The sequence below is a fragment of the Camelus bactrianus genome, chromosome 29, assembly GCF_048773025.1.
Source record: "Camelus bactrianus isolate YW-2024 breed Bactrian camel chromosome 29, ASM4877302v1, whole genome shotgun sequence".
NCBI classification, from domain to species: Eukaryota; Metazoa; Chordata; class Mammalia; order Artiodactyla; family Camelidae; genus Camelus; species Camelus bactrianus.
The window spans coordinates 22,528,969-22,554,613 of NC_133567.1; the positions used below are offsets into that span (position 1 = coordinate 22,528,969).

General features: G+C 41.4%; 1 protein-coding gene across 1 annotated transcript; it reads left to right on the forward strand.

Annotated features, from left to right (window-relative positions):
• The first annotated feature begins 11,321 nt into the window (after window positions 1-11,321).
• On the forward strand, window positions 11,322-25,583 carry CA2 (carbonic anhydrase 2). The gene is made up of 7 exons (XM_074354860.1): window positions 11,322-11,479; window positions 12,577-12,774; window positions 19,583-19,701; window positions 20,168-20,260; window positions 21,298-21,360; window positions 23,282-23,440; window positions 24,785-25,583. Exons 1-7 carry the CDS (start codon window positions 11,446-11,448, stop codon window positions 24,902-24,904), a joined length of 786 nt encoding a protein of 261 aa, XP_074210961.1. The 5' UTR covers window positions 11,322-11,445; the 3' UTR covers window positions 24,905-25,583.
• The last annotated feature ends 62 nt before the right edge of the window (window positions 25,584-25,645 follow it).

A 25,645-nucleotide genomic window follows, 5' to 3' on the forward strand; every position in this document is an offset into this window, starting at 1 on the left:
TAGCAGGAAAAACAAGACATGGTCACATTCTAGCACAAGGCTAGAAGAGAGAATTCAGGGAGGATCAGAGAATTTTTCCAGAGAAAGGCTCTGTTTCAAAGCTTCACACCTGACCTGAGGAAGTGTATGATCAGCAAAACATCCAGAAATAAACCCAAATAAAGAAGTGGGAGTCCCGCAGTGTTCATTCTGTTTTGCTGACCGGCAAATGCCGGCAGGATCGAGTCCCTTGGAGTGTCACATGAAGTGGAAAATCTATCCTCATCATAAGTATGGAAAGTCTTCTGCCATGAAATTTATTTGGGGCTTGTCTGGGCAGGCCATGAAAATCAGAATCCTGAATGAGACGCCCAAAGTCATCCTGGGGTTGAGTTTATCCATTTGGGGACAACTCAACTCCAGTTGTACCAAACGAAATAAAATAATTGAGGCATAAAATCTAGGACCAAGGGAATGACCAGAGAACTAATGAACTCCTTTAGATTTGAAACATTAAATGGCAGCCACTTTGCAAGTTGGCCAGGTTGATAATCACAGGTAATCAGCGGGTGTAAGAGCCAGTACACGGTGCAGCCACAGGGGACTGAGCGCACTACAGCAGCATAGAACCCAGTGATTTAAAAGCTAATTTTAGCGAGGTGCAGTAAACAGGGAATCGATTCTCCCTTGTATTTAAGTCACTCCCAGGTAAGAGGAGCCTGGAAGCTCAGGAAGACGATTTTGGCCTTTAAATGTACAAATTTCCTGTTTCAACTTGTTTGTCTATTTCAATCGTGCTCACTCATCTCATTTGAAATTTGGATGCTTCCAAACACATTTGTTCAAGGGAAGTCATTCCCCCGAGGGCACTTGGATCCCATGAAAGTGTATTACAGATGGGAATGTTTGAAAATACAATGAAGTTTGGGCTCAAAAAATTCACACTTCTCCCTCCTGTGTGTGTGTGTTTGGTTTAATGGAGGGCAGGACCCCAAAGAGAGGGCCTGACAGGGGTCAGAAGATTGTACAAGCCAAGCACAGCAAACTGGGTGGGGCCCAGTCAGGGGAGAACTGAGGACCAAGTGCAAAAAGGTGCAGTTAGAAAGTTAGTGACAAGGAGAGGGGAGGGGTTCTAGATCAGTGGTAGAGCTTAGCATACATGAGGTCCTGGGTTCAATCCCCCATACTTTAATTTAAAAAAAAAAAAAAGGAGTTAGTAATAAGGAAACTGCTGTCCAGTGAAGATGTAGACATCAGGTTCTTGCACCAGTAATTAGTGAGTTTTAGGAGTAACAAGAATACTTGAGAATTCTATCTGTGATGTAAGTTGTGTGTGTGTGGATGTGATGAGTAGTGGGGGCAGGGAGATTTTCGGAGGGTAAGGACTTTACCTGTCTCCTTATACTAACTACTGAGGCCCCAGTACCTAACACAAAATCTGGAACGTAGTCAGTGCTCAAACAGTATTTGTTGAATGAAGGGAGGAATGGATGGATGGATGGACAGAAGGACAGATGGATGGGGCAGTAAGAATCCTAAAACAGTGAATGCCTGTCCAAGTCCGTGAGCTGGTGGGAGCTATGTCCTCCTCCAAGGAAGGTCAGTGACTGACTTGTCAAGGGCCCTGGGAGGAACGCAGGGATTTCTGTTGCAGCACCCAGGCTTCTCTGTAAGGAAGGTGTGCATTCCAGACGAGAAGCAGTTTTACACGTGTCCAAACCTTTTCACTTGCAAATTTAAATCCTCAAAGCGAATTTAACTTTGTAGAGAAGACACCTACTTTAAGACATAAAAGGAGATTCTCTATCAGAATATTTATCTCTTTTAGCACTCGTACTTCTAGTATGCAAATTGAGCTAGGCTGGCAATGAGCCTGTGTCCCTGGGCTCTGGAGATACTAACTGGCATGATGCATGCTGGCGCTGGGACTTTTAGAAACTTGCCTTGATCTTCTCACTGGTGATTTTGGTTCTCCATTTCATTCAGCTTTGTGCTCATAGCAATTCCACATACAGAATAAAAGTAACTCTTCCTAATTCAAATGCGTTCTGGCCGGAAGTGGGTGAAGTAGGATACTTTCGAAAACTCAATAAACAGACACATTCCACCCAACCCCAACCAGATAGGTGGTCAGTTCAGGCAAACGTCCTGCTCTCCACAAACAATGCAGACGTACATGCTACATACGTCCTCAAACACTTGTAATTACCACCTAGATTTACTTTATAATATACAATAATAATATAATATAATATAACTTACTATAAAAATGTTTAAAAAATTACTATGCAACAGAAACATTCACTCAGACAATGAATTTGCCAGAAATCAAACTCTAATCTCTTAGTGGTGGTGGAGGGGATGGTCCTTTGCAATTCAGTTCATAACTTGACGTGTGAATCTCTGGTTGCCTCTATAAATTTTTTTTAATTTAAAGAAATAGTTCAGTGCTGTTTCATCAGAGGTCTAACTTCTTCCTTTCAGTTTGCTTTCTCTAACAAAGGGCCTGTTGTCAAGATTGTGAGGTATACTAAGCCTCTTGTCCTTAGCAGCTTAATTGATATGAAACATTGATTAAGCCCCAGGAGGGGTGGGGCGTTTCAGAGGGATTCTGAAATAACCACAAGGCGTGAAGGAGAAAGTTTGCAGCTTGCTAGGAGTGCAGTGCTTTCAGCCGGGCAAAAGCATTCAATATTTGATGTATATGTTTTAAAGTAAACAGAAGTGACTCAAAAAAAATCCTCTTTCAAAAAGGATTTCATGCTTTTCCAAGGCGGTTATGTGTCAAGTAGGAAAGAAATGAAAGTAGGTCAAGGAACTACCTCGAAGCGCCAAGGAGAAGGGAAAAAAAAAAAAAAAAAAAAGAAAAAGCAAGAAAAGGGCCACCTCCAAACAGGACTCAAGAGAAATTGTGCTAAATGTGGTCGTGGTTGCTGAGGGAAAGGCCTTATCGGGCACAGCCACGGTGCCCAACACACTGGGCACGAAATACATGGTAAACAGTGATATCGGGGTCATTAGAAAGAAGGAAGAGATAGCAGAACCAAGGGGACAAGCGACCTGCAAAACCCAGCCCCGGGTCACCGGGCCCTCCAGGCCAGCAATGGACTCTTTTTGGACAATGCAGCCACTGGGGCCCAGTTTTAGATCAGTAGCCTTTGATACAGGGTTTCTAAAAACAAATTATATACACACAGTATTATATGATTACACGTTATAAAATATAAACAAAATGGAAATTTTCAACTGTAAAGAGAAATTCTCATATTTCCTTCCTGCCATGGAGAGGCCCCTCACGTGCACCCCGAAGTGTGTGCATTGTGCGTGGAGGCTGCTGGTTTGCAGCCTTCGGCTGGCAAGGTCAGGTTAGACCGTCTCCTGCCAACGGATCGACTTTGCTCTGTTCTGTGACTCCTCGCCCTGCTGGGCCCCTGCTGGGCCCCTGCTGTGTGCACTGTCCCACCTAGCGGGGCTGAGCTGAGGGCGGAGGTAGGATGGATGATCCCATCACACGTGTTAGAAAACGAGAGCAAATAAGCCCTGCGGCGGATTGCGAGAAGTGTAGCAGGACGTTTTGACCGCCTGGTTTTGACCTTGGGTTGAGTGGTTTTCTGAATGGATTTTAAACTCTTTTAGCTCAAAGATGGCAGAAGGAAAAAAACAAGAAAAAGAAGAAAGGAAGAGGGTATTCCATCATACCAAAGATAGGTCAAGAGATATTTACTGTGTTATTCTTTCCGTCCCTTTAAAATATTAAAATATGGAAATAGACATGACATTAATTGATTCATTCAAGTGTGTGTTATGCACAAGGCACTGTCCTCAACGGGAAGAGAGAAGGATTAGAAGAAGATGGGGGAGAAGGAGAAGAAAAAGAAAAAGAGACAGAGACCCTGAGAAATATGGAGAAGACTTGTATGCAATAACTGAAAATTCAAGGCGATTTTTGCAAAGTGGTAAAAACAAATACACATAAGTAATACGAAGCAAAGAAATATAAAAAAAATGCTATGGACAGAAATAGACTCACAGACAGAGAATACAGACTTGTGGTTACCAGGGGGGTGGAGGGTGGGAAGGGATAGACTGGGATTTCAAAATTGTAGAATAAATAAACAAGATTACACTGTATAGCACAGGGAAATATACACAAAATGTTATGATAACTCACAGAGAAAAAAATGTGACAATGAGTGTGTATATGTCCATGAATGACTGAAAAATTGTGCTGAACACTGGAATTTGACACAACATTGTAAAATGATTATAAATCAATAAAAAATGTTAAAAAAAATGCTATGGAGCTTCAGAGGCATGAACAATTATTTTTGGATTACAGACTACTCTCCTATCCCCAGACCCTCATTCTGAGCAGTTCAGAACTTTCAAGATACCTTTTCTTGCATAAAATAGACTTACTTTCTCCTTTAGAATTAACCTGGGTAGGTACAAAATGAGCAAACTATAGAATTACGAAATGTAACCATCTGTTTCCTGTGGCCTATTCATATATATTTTAGGATAATAAAAGTGCTGGTTTTCCCTTTGGATACTCTTAAGACAGTTTCCAGGAAACCAAATTTATCTGGATTTAAGCCTTTCGTGGGCTCTTCTCCGGTGAGTGAGGTCCTGGAGGCATAAGGTAATTTACTTTGCCCTTGTCCTTAAGATGATGGCTAAAAGCTACATTCTCATTGGGGAAAAAGACATTACTACATGGAGACACTTGAGGGCACCCTAGTCAACAACCAAAAGCAAAAACATAAAAAACAAAACATAAAAAATATATATTCCAATCTGAAATTTGGGGTGGGAAAGTATGTTTTGCTCCTAGTTTAAGATCCCCAGGGAATCCTGACTCTTGCCCTTGATTTAAGGAGAAAAAAATTACTTGTCATCCCTATAATTCCCCTGTGTGGAAAATGTTAAATTGCTCTTGCTCCTAAAAGGAAGTCAGAAATTCCGCGGACAAGGTGGTGATTTACAAGCAAATGAGAAGTTTAATCATGTGATGAAGTTACTATTGGTATCATCAAGCTATCGTGATTTGGGGAGGCAAGCCATTATTGGAGATATACTGAAGCAAAGTGAATAAACAATAAGGTGGAGAGGCGAGATTTTATGCTTTTCTATTGAATGCAACCAACACAAGGTGAGTGAGGGTATCTTATGAGCAAAGCACTGTCCTAGGGCTCACGTGTTGCTGGGCATACATGGAACTTTTTCAGACCTTTTACAAAAGCATTACTTTACAGATGCCCTTCAGGCAGAGTTTCATCATCTTGGTACTGCTAACATTTTGGACTGAATCTTTCCTTGTTACAGGGGACTGTTCTGTGCATTATAGGGTGTTCAGCAGCATTCCTGGATGCCAGCAGCACCCTCTCCCGCCCACTGCTGAGCTGTGACAACCAAAATGTCTCCTGACAGTGTCAGTATTGCCCCCAATTGAAAAGAGAAACAATGCTCTAAGGAGAGATGGACTTTCATTAAACTGAGTATTTCATGGTGCCACAAGTGGCAGCTGCCACGGAACATAAAATATTTTAAACATATAATTTGCATTTTTTGTGTAATTGTCATACTTAATACTTCCATTCTAGTTCTTGTTAATTGAAACCAGGTAACGATGTTTGAATTCACCAGCTACCCTTAAACAAACTAAATAGATTTAATTATTTATGGAAAATTTTAAATGTCACTAGTTACCATGAAAGAAAAAGACACATTTAGGAACTAAATTTTTCAAAGTCTGAAAAGCAGTTCACTAAGGGAAGTTAAATTCATTTGTTTATTAGATGTATAGTTAGTCTATCTCCTGCCACTTTAGTGGTTAGACGGGTTTTGGTAGGAAGCCCTAAGAACGATCAGTATGTCGATATAACTTTCTGTTTTTACGGAGTAGTGTTGAGCACATAATCTGAATGCATCGTTACTCTGACACCTTGAGTGAGGTCGAAGAGCAGATGGCTAAGAACACGAGCTCGGGAGCAGGACGAGCTGACTCCGGCATTTCCCAGTGGAACCTGGGCCAAGCTGACTTAACGTCTCTGCCTCAGGATTATGTAAAACATCCAAAATGTGGGAGGGTAATCAGTTTCCAAAAAGTGTTATTTTTATAAAACTAGGAACTCCCAAAATGTTTATCAAGGAAAGGTGAATTTTTTTCATCCAAGTCAGAGAAACAGAAAAACCAGTTTACGATTTTACAATGGGAAGTACCCTAATAATAAAATTATACCATTTATTTAATAAAGAAAGGCGGCTAGAACAGTGTCTGCTGTCTTCCAGGTGCTAGCGCTCATCATAATGCTCTGGAAGTAGAGTTTGCTCCCTAATTTACACATAAAGTGAGTGAAGTTTGGAGGAATTGCTTAGCTTGTTCAAGGTGATGCAGCACGTCTCTAAGTGTTGGAGCCAGAATCTGAACTCAGGTCCATCTGCTCACAACGTTGATTCCCATGCACAGTTCCACGTCTCTCTTCTGCAGTAGCAAGAACCCTAGCAGGGCAGCCAACATCCCAGGCATCATACTAGCTTACATGACTAAAGCACTGGAATTAGTTCATTTAACACTCCCAGCAACCTGAGGTATGCTTTTACATTTCAGAAGTGGAAACTGAGGCTTGAGGAGGTGAAATAAATCCTCCAAAGCGAAGTAGGGGTAAGTCCTAGAAGCTGAATCCAAACTCACAAAACCTGGGCTCCTGGCCACCGTGCGACACTGCCTCCCAAGCTATGGCAGAAAAATGCCAAGAGACTCAGAGGCTAAGGAGGACAGCCAGAGTCAGGATTAAAGCGGCTTTATGGGTCAGGAAAAGGAGTTTGCATTTTTCTGTAAAAGGTCATTGTCAGACGGTCGAAGGCAAGGAAGTGGGATAGCAAGAAGCATTCTGGGAATTTCTACCAATTTCCTCATCTATAAAATAATCAGACTAGATAATCTCTGAACTCCTTTTAGTTCTGAAACACTACATTGTTACAATTTGTGTCATTCCTTTCCTTCCAACCTCCTGATGGCTTCCCTGTGCAATTACTGCAAAGCCCTTCCCTGGTAGTTGTCCTCAGGGCTCTGCCCGTTGGCCGCCCCTGCCTGCCTCTGACTTCACCTCCTTGTCTTCTCCCCCTCAGTCACACAATGCTCCTGCCATAAACTTTTCTGTTCTAGAAACTTCCTCCATCAGGGCTTTTACACTTATGATTTCCGATTTCTTCTGCCTGAAATGTCCTTCCCTAGATCTTTCCTTAGTGGTTCGTGAAATGTCACTTTCTTCCATGGGTCTTCCATAACCACGGCACCTAAAGTAACATCCACCCCCTTGCTATCCTCTACATCATTGTTTTATTTCCTTCTGACTAATTACCACTGCTGGAAATTCACTCTTCTTGTTGCTTATCCGTTTACTGTATTCTGCCCCCATCCATCCCCATGTCAGCTCCATGCGGACAGGGATCCTGTCCACGTGGTTCACGGCTGTAGCCCCTGTGCTGATGCCTGGCGCGTGACAGCACTTGACAGATTTGCTGACTGAAAGAATGGACAGCTCACTGCAGCTTTTACAGCCTACATAGAACCTAAAAATTACTAAGCGCGCAACAGGAGCTCAAAGATCACTCAATAGCAGTAATGATAACTAGTACGTATTATCACTCTCTAAGCATTGGCACTGTGCTAAACTCTTCATACAAATTATACATGTTACTTGTCGCAGTAACTCTGTGAGGTGGGTATTATTATTATCCTAGCTTTCCAAATGTCAGAAAGCAAGTCAATTGGCCCAGATTAAAAACCAATTCTAATTTTAGCACAACAATATTTGTTAACTGACTGGCTTCTGCAAAGAGAAACTGCTGTTACCTCTAGTTAATTAATGGAGGTACCGGGGATTGAACCCAGGACCTCGTGCATGCTAAGCATGCGCTCTACCACTAAGCTAGCCCCACCCCACGCCTACATTTGGATTAATGACTTCATAATTTCAAAGCCCATTACTTCAGCAGTTACTATGTGTGTCCTGGGGCTCAGGCCAGATAAAAGTATTGATAGCTAGGATTCAGAGGTGGATAATTTGGTGCAGTCCCCAACCTCAGGTGGCTCAGTTTAATAAGAAAAACAAACATGCAAGTGTGCTAGAATGGACTTCTCCATGACCCAAACACTCCTTCCTCCCTCCCTCCCTCCCTCTCTCCACAAAGCAACCCCTGCAGGCTGCTGGAGACTCATTCTCCTTAATTCTTCCCTTGTGCCTTGCCCAGGTATTTACATTTGCATGTATTACATTATATTCTAACAGCTTAACACTGCCTGGGATGAACTGAATACCCACCACTTACTGAGTGCCTTCATGTAGCAGGTGATTTTTGCGCAGTCACTGATTGAATCCTTACAAAACCCCCGAGGTGGGTGTCATTGTTCCTGCTTTACAAACGAGCAGCCAACAGCTTATTGGGCGGTGGGTTACAACCTGATGACCACAGTGCAGTGTCTGATTAGAATGTGGTATCAAAAATCCTAGGACAAAGGGGTATGTGTGCAAATACCCAAGAAAGGAGTGGCTCTTGGCCTCTATAGATATTTACTTTAAAACTATAATTGTAACAACCATGAGACTATTTGGCTTTTTATTAACTTAGTTTTGTAGTTGAATGTTTAATAAACCACGTATATTTCACTTTGTAATATACACTAACAATATCTTTACTTTTGGAGGAGAAAGCAAATACTTTTCCATTTTATTTTATACTTGTACCAAGATTAATACGTTAGAGGCTTTTTTATTATGATACTTAGAAAGCAAACTTTAAGATTTTTGTATAATATTTTACAATACAGTATATAGCCTGACATTTTTCCCTCCTGGGTCAGAAAAAAGTACCTTTCCTCAGGTACTGGACAGTTTCTTTATTTAGAATTATTCTGAAATGAACGAGTCCTTCCCTCTAGGAGAAACACAGGCATGCGATAATTAACATTTTTATTTTTAAAAAATCCAATCTTAGAGAAGTCTCTGGAACATAACTGCCTGCTAAGAATGCTCTCAGTAAAATAAAGTTACATTCTGAATGGTGAAGGCACAAAGCAATCTCCATCGTTAAAAAACAAACAAACAAATGAAAAACCTGTATAGAAAAAGAGCAAAGACAATCACTGTAATTTTAAAAAGTTAATTAAAAAATGTGGATTTATGCTGAATATCCAAAGGTGAGCCACATTCTGCCCTGCAATGACCATGTGACATTCTCCCCAAGCGTGGCTGTGGGGAGGGCCAGCTTTACTGAAAATTTCATTTTCTAGAAGTGAGAGAGAAGGGGGAAACTCAGAATAAGAAGAATCTGTTTGGTGCACTGCAGTTTGATGGCGTTTAAAGTTTTAGAGATATTTAAGAGTCAAACTATGCTCCTATTACATCCATGTTAGTAAAGCCACAATCCAGCTTCACAGAAGGTGACAGAGAGAAGGACTCCAGCAGATCTGAAGCCTGGTTACCTTCACAGAATCATTGGAACCCACTTTACATTCATAGACTTGGTATTCAACCCTTAGCACTTATCAACTTTCCATCCCCAGGGCCTAGGGAAGTCTCATAGCACCAGCAAGGCCCTCTTCTTTTGAATTAAGTAAGTACTGGAAAATTATGCCAAGAATCAAAATTATTTTTACTGGGCTCCACGAGAAACTATGCAGCTACAGAGGCAAATAAAAGGTTCTTTGTAACAACAAACTACACTCAGTGATGGTCCTAGAAACCAAAACTAGCTCGTTGCCTAAGAATTCATGGTAGCATCAACCAAAAGGCCCCCTACAAAGAGGTACACACTTTTCTGGTGTCTTAGGATGCGAACAAGTAAATCTAAACAGGAATCATATTTGTTTGTGTGGAACTGACTGAAATAAACAGCAAGTAGTGATTTTGAGACCAATATTGCAGAGTTTTACACTAATGTTAAAATTTACCTTTTTATGTACCTATGTATAAGCAATATGATGCTAAGGCTGATAGACTTGTGTAAAACTGTGACCTGCTGCCCCAGTTTTAACTCTAATACTATGTTCTCAAAGATCAGAGCGCCACAGGACAGAAAGTCTTTCACCCCTTTGGGTGGCAAAGTCCCCTGAGGGAAGTGAATTGTGAAAACACCCCACCTGAAAACAGCCCTGACTTATCCACTTGCTACAGGAAAAACCATACCCCTGGCCCAAAACACTTTTAGGAATCTAGGAAAATGTTTTCTTTTAAAATCAGAAGGAAAAAAATGGAACATTTAGATTAAAAATGTTTAAATATAATATTAAGATATTAATCTTTATATTAATACAGCCATAAATGTGTGTGTGTGTGAAAAAAGGACCCAAAAGTCAAAATGCCTAGACCCAGGAAAGCCAATAATGCTGTCTTGCCTGAAAAATAACCTCTCTTAAATTGCTTTGAATTAGTTCTTAGGTGTGCCGGATGCCAAGTTTCCTTTGTCAGCCAAAGAAAGTTCTCATCTTTATGCAAGAAATTCTTTCTTTTACCCAATTCCTAGGAGAAAAGTAATTTTTTTAGAAGTTTCGATTGCTTTAAATCACTGTGTACTCGCGTAGGAAGTCTCTCTCTCAAATTTAATTTTTTAAAGAGAAGGAAAAAGGCATTAGGAGATGAGCACTTCATACGTGACCTTGACAGCTTGCAAGGTAAGGCGTTCCCCCAGGCTCGCCTTGGTTTGTACTGGAGCAGAAACCATCTCTCCTCTTTCTTGGTTTATTTCACGGCTTTCCAGCAGGGGGCGCGTGGTTCTCAGCCTGAAGCTGCTCGCTCCCCAGCGTCTCAAGGACCGTATCCCTATTTGCCCCAAGGTCATAGCTCCTAACCGAGCTGGTCGGCCCAGGGCCCCGGACACTGAGAAGCAAGCCCTCCGGGCTGGAGACCTCGGCGCGGGTGGGGCCGATGGGGCGAGGCGGGATGTTCTCACAAAGGGGACAAGGGATGAAAGGCACCGGGCCCGGGGCCCGAGCTGTCAGCGCGGCCGCCAGCCTCAGCGCCCGGGAGGGGGCAGGGGTGCGCGGAGGCGCTCCGCAGCCCCACTCGGACCCAGGGGCCCGGGAGCCGCCACCGCGAGCGCCGAGAGCTCGGAGCCTGGTCCCCGCCCAGGGGGCCGGGATTGAGGGCAGAGGGGAGCCGGGCGGCAGGAGAGGCGCTCCGGAACCTGGCCGAGCGCCCGCCGAGAGGGCGTTCTCCCCGCCACCGGAGCCTCGCCCGGCCCGCCCGCCCCGAGCGCCAGGAGATCACCTCCACCCGCCACCTCCTCCCCCCGTCGCCCAGGTCCACCCAGGGTCCCCTCCCCCGGGCCGCCCCCGAGCACGAAGTTGGCGGGAGCCTATAAAAGCCGGCGACGGTGCGACCCGCGGACACACGGTGCAGGCGCCCCAGCAGCCGCCACTAAACCCGCTCCAACTCCTGCCTTGCTCCGATCCACGGCGCGACCATGTCCCATCACTGGGGATACGGCAAGCACAACGGTGAGTGCGGGCGGCGGGCGGGGCGGCAGCGGCGCCCCGGGCCCCGGGCCCCGGGCCCCTCCGGGCCCCGCAGCACCCGCACCTGCTGTTCACGGCGGCCGCCCGGGGCACCGGAGGCTCAGGTGCGCCCCCGGCGCCCGCCCCGCCCGGCCCGCGGCTCCCCGGCGCGGGATGCCCACGGCGCCCCAGCCCGACCCACTGTCGAGGAATCCGTGCGTCCCGCGGCGGCGCGCAGGGCCCGGGAAAGGGGGCGCGCAGCCGCAGGCGCCGGACCCAAGGGCAGGCTTCCCGGGTCACGAGCCGGAGACCGTCCTATCCCGAACCAGGAGGAAACGAGGAAGGGTTGTAACGGAACATTTTAGTTATTGATCGCAGAGAAATTAGGGGACCCCCTTCCCCCCGACACACCCAGCACCACCTGTGGCTAAGTCTCTTAGCACTGTTCGCGGGCGGGTTTCTTGGGCTGCTTTGAATCCTTTGCACTGAGTTTTCTCTTCATCTCTGGACTTCTCATGTTAGGGCGTCATCAGGAACCGACTTTATCGGGGCTACAGATCTGGGTTCTCCCGAGCCAGCAAAATCAAGAGAAAGATGTGTCTCGTGCACCTTGAGCGTCTTCGGGGGTTTAGGGCTTCCCAGCTAGCCGGGATCCTGACCATTAAAGGAGGAGTGCCCGGGCGCGGGCAGTGACTCTGCCCTTACATCCAGTCTGAGGACAAGAGAAAGGGATTCTGATATGATGGAACGTCCTCGGATCCTAACCACAAGCCCAGTATCAGTTGCCCAGTTTCAGTAGAAGGAACATAAAAATAGCTAATATTTAAATGGCACTGACAATTTATTCTAACAGCTTTGTATGTATTGATTCTAATTCTCACTCCAACCTACATAACCTAGAAGCTCTTATTACCCCCTAAGGCAAATGAGAAAACTAAGGCACAGATAAGCGTTTTCCCAAAGGTTATTCAGCTGGTAAGTGGTGCGGCCCGAACTGGAATTGAGCAGATGGACTGCAAAACCATTGTCCTTTTCTAGGGGTCTGAGTGTGCCCTTTCTCACACACTCTGGGGCGTTCACTGGTCTCTTCTCAACCGTAGGGCCTGAGCACTGGCATAAGGACTTCCCCAATGCCAAGGGAGACCGCCAGTCCCCTGTGGACTTTGACACCAAGGCCGTCGTTTATGACCCGTCTCTGAAGCCCCTGTCTGTTCGCTATGATCAAGCGACTTCTCGGAGAATTGTCAACAACGGTCACTCTTTCAATGTGGAGTTTGATGACTCCCAGGACAAAGCAGGTCAGTGTTTAAAAAATAACTTGTGCCTTTTGGCCCATAGCTGTTTCCCCAGTTTAACAGCAAGAATCAGGAGGTGTCAGGACCCCCTTAATACTACACTCTGATAATCTTCATTAGCTTTTAGTCTCTGAGAAGTAGGCTAATTACTTTGCCGTGGCAGGGACTGTTTCTCCCTGAAAAATCCCTGGTTTCTATGTAGGGCATTGAATTGTGATATGCCTTGGAAAAGTCACAAACAGCAAGTCCCCTGGCAAGAGAGATCAGCGACGGTGAGATTTGCAAAAACTAAACTTTTAAGACTCTTTCTGACATACTTGTCTTCCAGAATTGATGCCTATTCAATATAAAGCACATCCTAGGGTGATCTTCAAGGTAGCAGTGAGAAGAGTGATGGAAAGCTGACAGTTTAAAATCCTGAAAGTCTTGGAAACATTGTATTTATGAATATTTTCTTGGCGTTGAGCTGGTGTGATAAAAGTGGCCTTACATCTTGGTATCGACCCAGAAATTCTTCATTCACAAATGGAGATGTTTCAGAGTTAGTGCATACCTGACCCCTTAATGACAAAACCAATTACCATAACTTACTTGTAGTGGAGCTGTTTACAGAACTCCCATTGAATGCTTCCTTTTTCTTACTTAGAAATAGAACAGTCCCCTTCAGACATAGTAGCAGCCTTCTTTGGCTACTGGTTGATTTCATTGCCAGTGTCCTATTTTCCTGAGTGCTTTCCTCTGAAAGGCATTGAGTGAATGGTGCTACAAACACTTTCTGTGCGATGGTAGTGGTGATGTGGGAGTGGGGGGGAGTATTGGGGCAAAAATGAGGAAAGATAGAGACATCATTCAACCATGCTGTCAAAATGGAGTAATAACCTATACTCCTCCCATATTATGTAATTGTAATTATAATCATTATGATCAAGTTGATTATTATTTTGCAGTAGCTAGCCAATGGATTCAGTACAGTTTTGAAAAAAATTCTTCCTTCTTCCCCTTGTAGGAGTGACAGTAACTTAACCTCTTTGGTTTCCTTTTTCTGAGCTGTAAAATTGGAGTAGAGTAGTATGTGTTACAGAGGAAGGATTAATTAGGACAGACGTATAAAGCCCACTGCCCCTCACCTAACAGCTTCTCCATAAATGGCCACTGCTGTTGCCAGGGCTACATGCCCTTTGCCTTTATTAGGCAACTGTTGTAGCGACTGCACCTCTGATAAGATTTTTGAAGGAAGTATTTAATTAGTTTTTAGATGACTTCCCATCACTTGATGGTATTTTAAAATTTTACTTTCATATTTTCCCAAACATCCCATTTATTATATAAAACTATGTACTGATTTTATCTATGATGTTATTACATAGTTAATAAGTTTTACCACGAATATGTCACGTTCTGATGGATTTCTACATGAGCAGTGACTGATTAGAGCTAGCCGCCTTTTTCTAACTACTTCTCCTGGTGAATGACACATACATTACCAGAGCAGCTGGCTGTGAAATAGATGAAAACCACGTGGTTCAGACAGAGGCTCAAACTCATGTCTTCAGAGTCAGATGTATTTTTCATCTAGTTTTTATTTTAAAAAAAATTTCTCCTAACAGCAGTTAAATGCAGGATAAGCTAGTCATCTTGAAGGCAGGTGGGATCCTGGTCCCTTTCCTCCATCCCCAGAACCCATGCTGGGGATACTCCAGATAGAAAGGCACTGCAAAAGTAGACTTTGATAAGTGCGACAAGGAAGTGGTCCAAGGACGTACGGAAGCACAAAGCAGGCTTGGAGTCAGCCTGAGCAGGTCAGAAAAAGACTTTTCAGGGTCAAATAAGGCTTGTGCTTGAAGGATGAGGTTGAAGGATTTCAGTGTCTGGAGGAGAAGCCAAGGACGTAGGAGACCTGGGGGACTTGAGAGAGCCATGCGGTAGGTACCTTAAAAGAGAGAGGAGCGAATGTTAGAAAGACTTGTTCTCTTTTACATATGAAAGGCTCTTTTGTAATTTTGTCCTTACATCTTCAACATTTTTTCAGGTGTTTTGACCAAACAAGGAAGCATTTTTTTCCAGAGTGCTGAATATATTAAGTGTTGATATTAAGGGAAAACACATCTACGAGATTAAAAAAACATACACACACAGCAACAACAACAAAAAAACAACAATGACAAAACATGTTTAGTTATACCATGCAGAGAAACACCCTTTAGATTTTTATTTTTAAGATCCTAGACTCTCAAGTTAGAACAAATGGTAGAGACACTAGTGAAACCCACTTAAAATAAACATAAAGAAACAGAATGCTAAAGAGTTTAAGTTACTCACTAGTCATCCCCTTCCTCGTTTGTTGGAGTAAAACTAAATGACAATCACTTAAAAACAGAAGTTGAATAAGAATCTTTGAACAATAATCATAGCTAGTATTTGGTGTGTATGTACCATGTTTTTAAAAACTGGTATACTTTTCTGTACATTTAAGTACAAAAATAAGTTTTCATTGTGGTCTCTCAATTTTAAAAAAATTGACCGTTTAACCCCTTTTTTATTAGGAGTTATTTTTATGATGTTAACATTTTTAGATATCCTTTATCTTCTACATTTAAATGCTTCAGTTCATTTACTTTCTTTATTCCCTCAGTGAGATTTCAGTCGTCTAGAAATTCTCATAGATTCAGATTTTCAAATATATCCTCAATGGTATCTTAAACCCAAACTTAAATACTTGGGTACCAGGAACTGACTGGTAGAATTTTTTGTGATGTTTAAGCTTAAGAACATTCTTTTTAAATGTGGAGTTAATAGGCTTTAACAAGAAGCTTGGGTTAAAACTCTCATCCATCTTCTAAATTCCTTTAAAAATAAACCAACTTAAATTAATGAAAAATTGTTAATCCTGTTAGGGTTTTTTTTTTTTTAATTAAAAAATAACTCTCCCTGCTTGAGATCTTTTATTACTCATTTTGTCAGGGAGAAAGGGATGGTGGTCAAATTATTAACTCTTGCTAACTTATTAACTTCTATTAATGAGTTTAAGCCTCTCCTGCTTTATTGAAAGTTAGAGGCAAATATCATTGAAAAACCAATGCTCCAATTATTGGGCCAACCTACATGCAATTTCTCACATCACTTCTGTTTTTCAGAAATTGGAATAGTTGTATCTGTATTATTTCAAGGGAGAGAAAGAAGGAATCTGAGTTTACCTGAGTTCATTTCAGGCAGACCGCCGTCTGTATGACACAGTGGATCTTCATACACGAGTCCTGCTTGATTTTCAGGGACTTGCTTTTGAAGCTGTAACATTTTCCTTTCACAAACAGTCATAAGTTAAAAGGAAACATGGTAACAGCAAATGAAAAGGCTTGTCCTTCATTAATGTTAATGGTGTGAGCAGAGCCCAAAACGTCTGTAAAACTGACCAAAGCGTTCTAAACACTGTATTTAATTATGTTCATGTCACAGTTTCTTTTTTTTTTTTTAAACTCCCATATAATTGCCATATACCTGAAACTAAAAACTTCTGTTCTCTTGAATTTTAATTATGTTTACATTAGCAAAAATGACAGCTAAACATTCTACTACTTTAAAAGCAATGGAATGTGGGCTTCTTTTTCTCAGATTTGTCTACATTGACATTTTGTTTTTAATTTTGGTAGGTAACCCTAGGATTATTGGCCACTGCCAAAAAAAAGCAAAACAGATTTGATGAATTCCAAAGTATTCATAGAGAAGACTGTTCATCTGTGAGAAGTGTGTTTTTAGTAGACTTACCCATTTACTGCATTGGTAGGAAATCCCTCAAATTTTAGTTTTAAACTAAAGGATTACTGGAAATAGTGTATTTAGATTTTGTATTTAAGGGAGATTGTTGACATTAATTAAGGTCATTAGTTTGTTATTTGGATACATCTTATACTAAGTAATAAAGTAAGAAGGAAAAAATTTTAATGTTACATTTTTAGTTTTTAATTGGTACAGATACCTGATTTAATTCAACATTATTGGAGTAAATCTCTTAATTTTCACAAGTGACATAATTTATATAAGTAATATGTATAGGAAGACAGATTCTAATGTTATATTTAGTGCTTATTTTGTGTATATATATATATTTATATATATATATAAAAACATGTGTAACTGATGGGAGAGCATGAAAAAGAAAATCTGCTGGGGCTCTTGGTGTTGAGATTTGGATTTAAATTAAGTTTGGGGGAATAGAGGCTTGAAGGTGTTTGAGTAGAAAACCACAATGATGTATCTCCATCACTAGTGGACCACATTTCCATCATACAATAAATCACTGACTCTTCAGAACCCCACTGACGTAGCTGGGTTTTACAGAAGGAAAAAGAAATGCAGTCAGCAATTTCTTCTATTTTAAAAAATTATTTTTGCACTAGAAAAACGGATTTTATTTTAAACTGGGATAGTCTGGAAAATGACACATGTCAATCAAATTAAGTAAATAAAGCACATCCAGAATATAGCATAAGTTCCCTATCTTTAACTTTGTCTTTCGTATTTCTCAAATAAAAAGATGTCTGCTACCTTTATTAGCATTTATAGCAATTTATTATTATAACAGTGTTTCAGGGGATTTCATTGACTAAATTCCATGCTAAGAATTTACTGTGAGGTAACCAACTAGTTGAAGAAGATTGGAAATGCTACCTTTTGTAGCAATTAAACTTTAAGACTGTAATAACCTTCCCTAATTACAATGGTCTTCTAATCTACATGGCAACATAGTTTTATTTTAACAGGAGCTCAGACAGGTATCTGGGAATGACAGATTAGCTCTGAATGTGTTTAATCATTGAGCCCAGAGCATTTTTTTTTTTTTTTTTTTAGTATTGGCAAGCCTTGTTCCATAAAAGCTCATATAATCTTGCCTAATTCTAAATTTTCTCTGAAATAATATCAGTTATGTCAGATGCTTAATATGGGTTTTTTTTGGGGGGGGCGGGAATCATTAGGTCTATTTGTTTATTTATTGTTAGGGTTTTTTTTTTTTTTTTAAATGGAGGCTGGGGATTGAACCCAGGACCCAGTGCATGCTAAGCATGTGCTCTGCCACTTGAGTTATACCCTCCTCCCCAATATGGTTTTATTTAACTGATTTTGCCATTCAGTACAATTAATGATGTTACAAACAGTTTTTATGATTGGCCAGTTAGCTGGTAGTTTTAAAAAGTTATTATAAAGGAATTAATTTCAGTATCAGTTTACTTCATAAATATATATTTTGTTTTAAGGGTATGTCATCGTGAAAAATGAGAATTTCCTCATTTATGAAAAAACCTATTTCTGGGGGGGGAATAGAAGGCTAATTCTTTCCTTACATAATTATTAGATTCAAAAACCACTTTTACATTAAGTTGATTTGCATTTCGAGAGATGTGATTTTATCAGAATACGTCCAAATTCAAGTTTCTCAAAAGATCTGTAAAGTAACACCATGTATAATTTGTTCTCTTTTTTCACATTCTTTTCTTCTCCTGGTCTATTGTAAGACAGAGCTGGCAGCCTCAGGTTGTGTCAGGACCCATAGAAAGTCCCTACCGCCTAGAACGTCTTCCAGCCAGCGTTATCTTTTCTTTGAACAGATGAATGAGTGCTGCTTCCATCTAAGCACATTTAGGTGAAGTTGAGTCAACAAACTTTGTTGTACAGACTTTGCCCCTTGGTTTTACAAAGCCAGAGTAAGTTTGGGCTCCTTATTCTACAGAATTATAAACCAAAGCTAATAAAACACACTCACAGCCACAAATGTTCTAACCCTAGTTCTAGAGAAATAAAATTGAAGTAGTAGAACTAAACTAATTTTAAAAGCTTTTAACTATATTGATTAAATCTCATTAATATGTATGTAAGTTAGATTAAAGGCTTTTTGGATGGGATATAGAAGCAGTGATTTCTTATGATTTTAATCCTCTCTTAAGACACAACTGGTTAATTATCCACAGATAGACTGTAGTCTAAGACTGTGATTTCTAGTATGGATTTTGCTGTAACAAAGTTGCATTAATCCCAGAACAGTAGAATTGTGGAACAGTTATTAAAGTTAGAATTCTAAACGAGCACTCTGCACTGCATCTCCTAGATGGTCAATCAGCTCTCGGTGAAGTAGTAAATAACTGAATGTACCCATTTTACAGATTAGGAAGTTCAGGTCAGAGACGCTACATAAAACATTTTAAGGGTATAAAGTTCATTGGTAGCAGTGATGATACAAATTCTAAAGAATTAGGAAGCCTGTGTAAGGAAAATTGAGTTTATACTATTAAGATCAAGGGAATGCTTATTACTTCACAAATTCTGGAAGTGGAGGTTAGCAAAGCCAGCTGAAGGACAGGCATTGGGCTGTGGCAGCAGGGAGGTTCCGGGGTGCTTGCTCGTGTGAGCAGGGGACCAGTGTCCGCAGACGGCTGCACTGGCACTTCCTCAGTGATTCACAGAGGAGTTGACAGCCCCTCTCACAATTTCCTCTCTGAGACTAAACCTCTAACTCCAGGACACACCCGGAGGACAAGAGTCGCTGTCCTCAGAAAACAGGTGAAAAAAGCCTCCATCCTTTAGTCAAAACAAGTGAGGGGCAAAGAAAAAAAAACCAGTTGAAATGATTTTGTTCAGGATTTAATTTTCACAGAGTGAAAAGGTTGCTTCAGGCATAAATTTGACACTATAAAATGGGAATAAGGTGGTAATATGCAAGTATGTGTGTGTTTCATGTGCACATGTATGTATGCATATATATGTAAATGTGTGTGTATATATATATATTTGTTTTGCTTGGTTTTTTGTTTTTTGTTTTTAGTTCTGGAAGGAGGACCTCTCACTGGCACTTATAGATTGGCTCACTTTCACTTCCACTGGGGTTCGTCTGATGGACAAGGTTCTGAGCACTCCGTGGATAAAAAGAAATACGCTGCAGAGGTAAGTTACACTTTCTTTCTTCCAAAAACTTAATTTTGTAAATTCAGCTCCAACCACAGGAATCACCTCTTTTACCAAAGACCTTCACATTTGCTTCTTGTAATCTTTACTTGTGATATTAAGAGTAATGCTGCAAAAGTTTCTCTGTGACCTCCAAGGATACCATTTGCAAAAAGTTAATGGATTCAGATTGGAAGGTCCTGTTTTAATGTCCATCTAGAAATAAATTTTGTGCCTTCTCTCAAAAAGATGCAACTCTTTGTCTTAGAGTTATTGATAATACCACTTGCTTTTATGCCAAGGAGTGGATAATTAGAAAATTTTTTTTTAAGTTTAGGTTAAAAATGATCCACTTTCCCCCTTTCTTTTGTAACCTCTAGCTGCGAAGAAAAGATGCTTAGATAGTTCCATAGGCTTTTATCATGTAAATCATTCATTGTTTGCGATTCTGTCTCTCCTGCTTTAGCTTCACTTTGTTCACTGGAACACCAAATATGGGGATTTTGGAAAAGCTGTACAACAACCTGATGGACTGGCTGTTTTGGGTATTTTTTTGAAGGTTAGTTGATGGCCTCATTTCCCACCCACCCCCCATATTTTCAAGAAAGATTAACCAGACAGAACACTCATCACAAACAGGACATTCGGCAAAGAGCCTAGGAAATGCCTTTGACTCTGAAGTATTTTTAGCCTTACTTTCCATTTCGATCTGTTAGTAGCAGTAGAGATGCAGGTCAAAAGGACAGTCTGAGAGGTGCTTATTAGGTACCATGGCGATGTCGAGGTAAAGGATGTATACACGTGTGATGTGAAATGAGAAGGAGGTATGCTTTGGATGAATGCTAAGCTTCTTGTTTTTGTTTTTGTTTTTTTCCGTTCACCTTTAAGCCAGATAGCACTGTATCACGGTAGACAATGCTGAATTAAGACCAAATTTTAGAGGCGGGAAGAGCAGTTGACTCTGTATTGAAGGATTCAGGCAACAGCAGTAGGATATTAGGGTTGAACTGCCCTCTGGGCGGTTGTAAACCCAGTGGAGAAAGGTCTGGGCAGCAGATTCACGGGTCCAGAAATCACGTGTCAAGGTGGAAGCTACAGGTGTCTATGAAATCATCCAAGGAAAGCACCAAGAAGGAGAGGGCAAAGCTGCTGAGCAAGCAACCCTAAGAAACTGCCAAATGTAAGGCATCTAAGGCTGTGGGAAGGATGCTAATTAAATGACTTAAAAGGAATACAGGAGTCAAGGGAGATTTGGGAGGCTGGAGGACAGAAGGAAAGCCACAGGAGGGGAGAATTTTTAAAAGGAAGGAAGATGATAGTGTAAAATCCTGCAAGAAGAGTGAGATAAGCACTTGACCGGGGCTCTTTGCCTTGGCAGTTGGGGGGATGGGTCCCTGGTGACGGGGAATTATAGAGGCAGAAGCAGGAGGTGGTCAATGAAAGTAGGAAAGTGTGGTGCCGGTGGAATCAAACTAAGATTGATGGGTGGCGTGGAGCCGGTGGGGGGTTTTGGTTTACGATTTGGAGAAACTTTATGATAGAGGGGCCCAAATCAAAACTGGAATACAGTATCTTTTTCCTCGTGTCTTTCTATAGATTGGCGATGCTAAACCAGGCCTCCAGAAAGTCGTTGATGCGCTGGGTGCCATTAAAACAAAGGTACAGTTGAACCTTTCTGCCATCTCAGTACGGTATCTATTTTCCATACCCCACCGGTTTTGGAAAATTCTTTTGCTCCAATTGAATAGCCTCGGTTGACGCGTGGTGCTGGGATGAGTAGTTAATAAAGCGAAAATGTTGCTTATGTGTTTATTTATCTTATCTTTGTCCAAGAGTTGATCCTAATGCTTGCATAATTTTAAGACCTGTATTAATTTCATCTTGCACCCCATCATTTGAACATCCGTATGCAAGAGTCAGAGAGTCTCATGATTACAAGGAGGCTGAAAGATCATCTGGTCAAATTATTCGCTCATTCATAGGGCAGATATTTCTTGAGTGCTGACTGCCTGCCAGTCACATTGTTAATCTAGTAAATACAGTGGTGGAGACCACAAATAAGGCCCTGCTTCATGGAGATTTATATTGTGACCTCTTTGAATTCATCCATCCCGTATATAAATATCCTCTCCGCAGCATAATGGTGTTGAAGTCATAGAGCATCTGCTCCAACACTATCATGACCAGTGGCAGCCAGGCTTCATAAAGCTCATGCTCAAATTGAAGCAGCATCTGTCTTCTGAAATGCTCACCTGTTACCCCCTAGCTTGACCCCCTTAATTCATATAGGATAAACCTGCTGTGACAATGCTAATTCAAAAAGATATCTGTACCCCTGTGTCACTGCAGCATTATTTACAATATCCAAGACATGGACATAGCCCAAGTGTCCAATAACAAATGACTGGATAAAGAAAATATGGTGTGTGTGTATATATACACATACACACAATGGATTCAGCCATAAAAAAGAACGAAATCATTTGTCACAACATGGATGGACCTTGAGGGTGTTAGGCTAAGTGAGATAAGTCAGACAAAGGAAGACAGATACTGTATGAACTCATCTGTGGAATCTAAACAAACAGAACAAAACAAACAGCTCAAAGATACAGAGAACAGATTGGTGGCTGCCAGAGGTGGGAGGGAGAGGGCAAGATGGGTGAAAAGGGTCAGAAAGTACACATTTCCAGTTAAGAAATGAATGAGTCTTGAGGATGCAATGTACAGCATGGTGACCTACAGCTAATAATGCTGATTGCATATTTGAAAGTTGCTAAGAAAGTAGATCTAAAAGTTCTTATCACAAGAAAAAAATCTGCAACTATATAAGTTGACAGGTGTTAACTAGACTTACTGTGGGTGATCATTTCACAATATGTTTAAATACTGAATTATTGCATTGTATACCTGAAATTAATATAATATTGTATGTCAATTATACCTCAAAAACCCTACCCTAACCTTCCTCCCACTTGACCCTATCCTCTGTCGGCCTTTCACCTTCCCCAAGGCTAATTATCTTACGTCCCCTTTAACTAGGCTTCCATGACAGTTTTCTCTTTGCAGCAGAGCTCCTGTTCCTCTCCCAGTAACTCATTCCTGCTGCTTTTGTTCCTCTGAAAGCATAACGTCCAGAACTGAATTCAGTTCTTCCGTTCTGACCGAGCCGTCAAATAGGAGAGCAAGACAATGGCTCCTCATCAGGGACACTGTCTTTGTCGTTATCTCAACCGAAAACTGCATCATCTCAGGGGCAGCAGTTTCACTTCAAACACTGGATATGAGCAGTTAATGACTTGATGAAAACTATAAGGGCTCTTTCTAGGGGGCAGGAGGAGAAAATGGACATGTGAAATTAAGTCGGTTTCTCTTGCTCATTTCTGCTGAGCTCAATTTCCCTGTCCGATGTCTTCTCTTTAATTTCTTTTTATTCTGTTTTCTGGTGAACGTGGAATTTCTCTGGGAAAAAAAAAAGTTCTCTGGCTAGCACAGGGGAGTATTTCTGTTTCCCAGCCCTCTCCCTCCCGCCTCCTCTGATCTTGTGTCGTTTTTAACCTGTGTATTTGCCTCGTTGCAGGGTCAGAGTGCTGACTTCACTAACTTTGATCCTCGTGGCCTCCTTCCTCAAAACCTGGCCTCTTACTGGACCTACCCGGGCTCACTGACCACCCCTCCTCTCCAGGAAAGCGTGATCTGGATTGTGCTCAAAGAACCCATCACTGTTAGCAGTGAGCAGGTCTGTTTTCTAAAGATGGGGCATTCCTTCAGACCAGGCAGAAAGGCTTGGCCTTTGGAGTCAGACAGAGGGGTTTGATCCTCCTCCTGCTGCTTCTAGCTGCGGAACTCACCCCCTGCAACAGTGCTTAGCAAATAATCTGCACTCAATACGTATTTGTGGTTATTAACTGTAACCTTAGGCAGTTTTTTCTTTTTTTCACTCTGAGATTGGATAAAATTGAGGATTACATGAGAAAGGTGTCTGTCACCTAATAAATGCTTTTTTTTTTTTTTTTGTAAGCTATGAGAAAACTGAGGCCCAGAACAAAGAGATTTTGCATTCAAGGGTACATAGGTGTTGGTGATAATTCCCAGCCTCCTGCTCCCTCACCTAAGAGCTTACTGCAGTTTTATTTATGTCAGAATGCATTTCGGAATTCTGACAAAGATGAGGGTCATCCTTTGGAGAAAAGTAGCTATTAAAAGTCACTCCAGGTGGCCTTAGCAGCTTAGAGCAGACACACATACGTTTCCTACACAGGTACATTTCCTGCAGTGGTGTCGTTAAGTGATCAGTGCACTGCGGCAGTTGACTGCCATGGAAGCAGATTTCCTGGGGAATGACCGAGGGGATATTACTGGACCAAAGAGATCAGGTTCAAGCCTATTGATTGATGGGGAGCTACACTGCTTCCCAAACCACCCTTCTTCACTTACATCAAGTTTACTTAAGGAAAGAGATGTGCTCCTTTGTAAAAACAACCTCAGAGAAGGAGACCAGTTGCCTTTGTCCCATCATTGCTCCGGGAACTGACACAAATTTATCAGGGAATAAAAATTAACTAACGATAAGGATTTGAAATCCCAGCCGGGGCAAATTCATGTCTGTTTCTGTAGATTTAAGCAGAGATGTTAGATGATCATTTGGCCCGGTGCTTACAGATCCTGGATCACAGGGTCTGATCATCCAGATGCTGTAGTTTATCTTCTCTGGGGCAGAAAACAAAACTTTAATTTGGATTTAAAATTGTTATTGTTATTTTACTTCTCAGAAGTATTTGACAGGCTTTTTGATGTGTGATTGTAAGAATTAAGAGGAAAAACAAACTCACTGAAAATTTCCTTCCAAATGACAGCAAGATTTTGTATGTATTTGACAGAAATGGATTTGTTAGATAAAAGTATACACATATAATCTCTATGTAATTATTTATCTATTGGGAATCAAGTTACATTTTGGACATTGATATGTGGTACTGTGAATGTTGGGGAATCTATTTCAAGAGACAACACAAGCACATAATTGAATACCATTGTGACATGTTTCCTTTCAGTCTTTCAATCTTTGATTTTTGTCTTTTAGGTGGCGAAATTCCGTACCCTTAGCTTCAGCGCGGGGGGCGAACCCGAGGACCCGATGGTGGACAACTGGCGCCCGACTCAGCCATTGAAAGGCAGACAAGTCAGAGCGTCCTTCCAGTAGGAGGGTCCCAGAGCCAGGGTCCGATGAGGAGTGTTTGGGTTTCCCTTTAGCTAAGCGCAAATCTACCTTGGTGAATTGGACCCTGGCTGCTTTGAGTCTGATTTTCTAGGCCCTTCATCTCTCACTTGACATGATTACTACTAAAATGTGAAAACCTAGACCAACTGAGATGCTTGAAGAATTGCTGGGATTGGGGCTTTGCTGTTTTGGGAGTGGCCTTTCTGTAACAGGGAATATAGTATAAGGAGTAAGAGAATAGCCTTGATTTTGTTCACAGCACGTGGAGTGAGGTGCACTCACACCAAAAGGCTGTTTTTATAACACAGGAAAATAAAATGAGTGCAAATCCATATAATGAGACAGACTGAACTGTGCAGAATAAATCAGGTGAAACAGTCATGATGCTATCTAATGTAAACCTGATAAAGAAAATGTCCATGATTCCAAAATAGTATATGAAAGAAAAATTTTTTAATTTTTATCTATTTGCAGCAATGTTATCTTAAATAGGAATTGTGCTATAATTTAGAGACTTTTGAATTTACAGAGCTGTAAATGAAGTACTATCTTAAAAATTGTTATAGTTGTGATACAGAGTATATTTCCATTCAGATAACAAATCATAACTTCATAAATATTGTATTTTAGATATATTCTCTAATAAAAATCTGGAATTCTATTTGGGGTGATTTTATTTGATGCTGGGCAGTGGGTAAGAACGGAGGAGCAAATTTCTCCTTT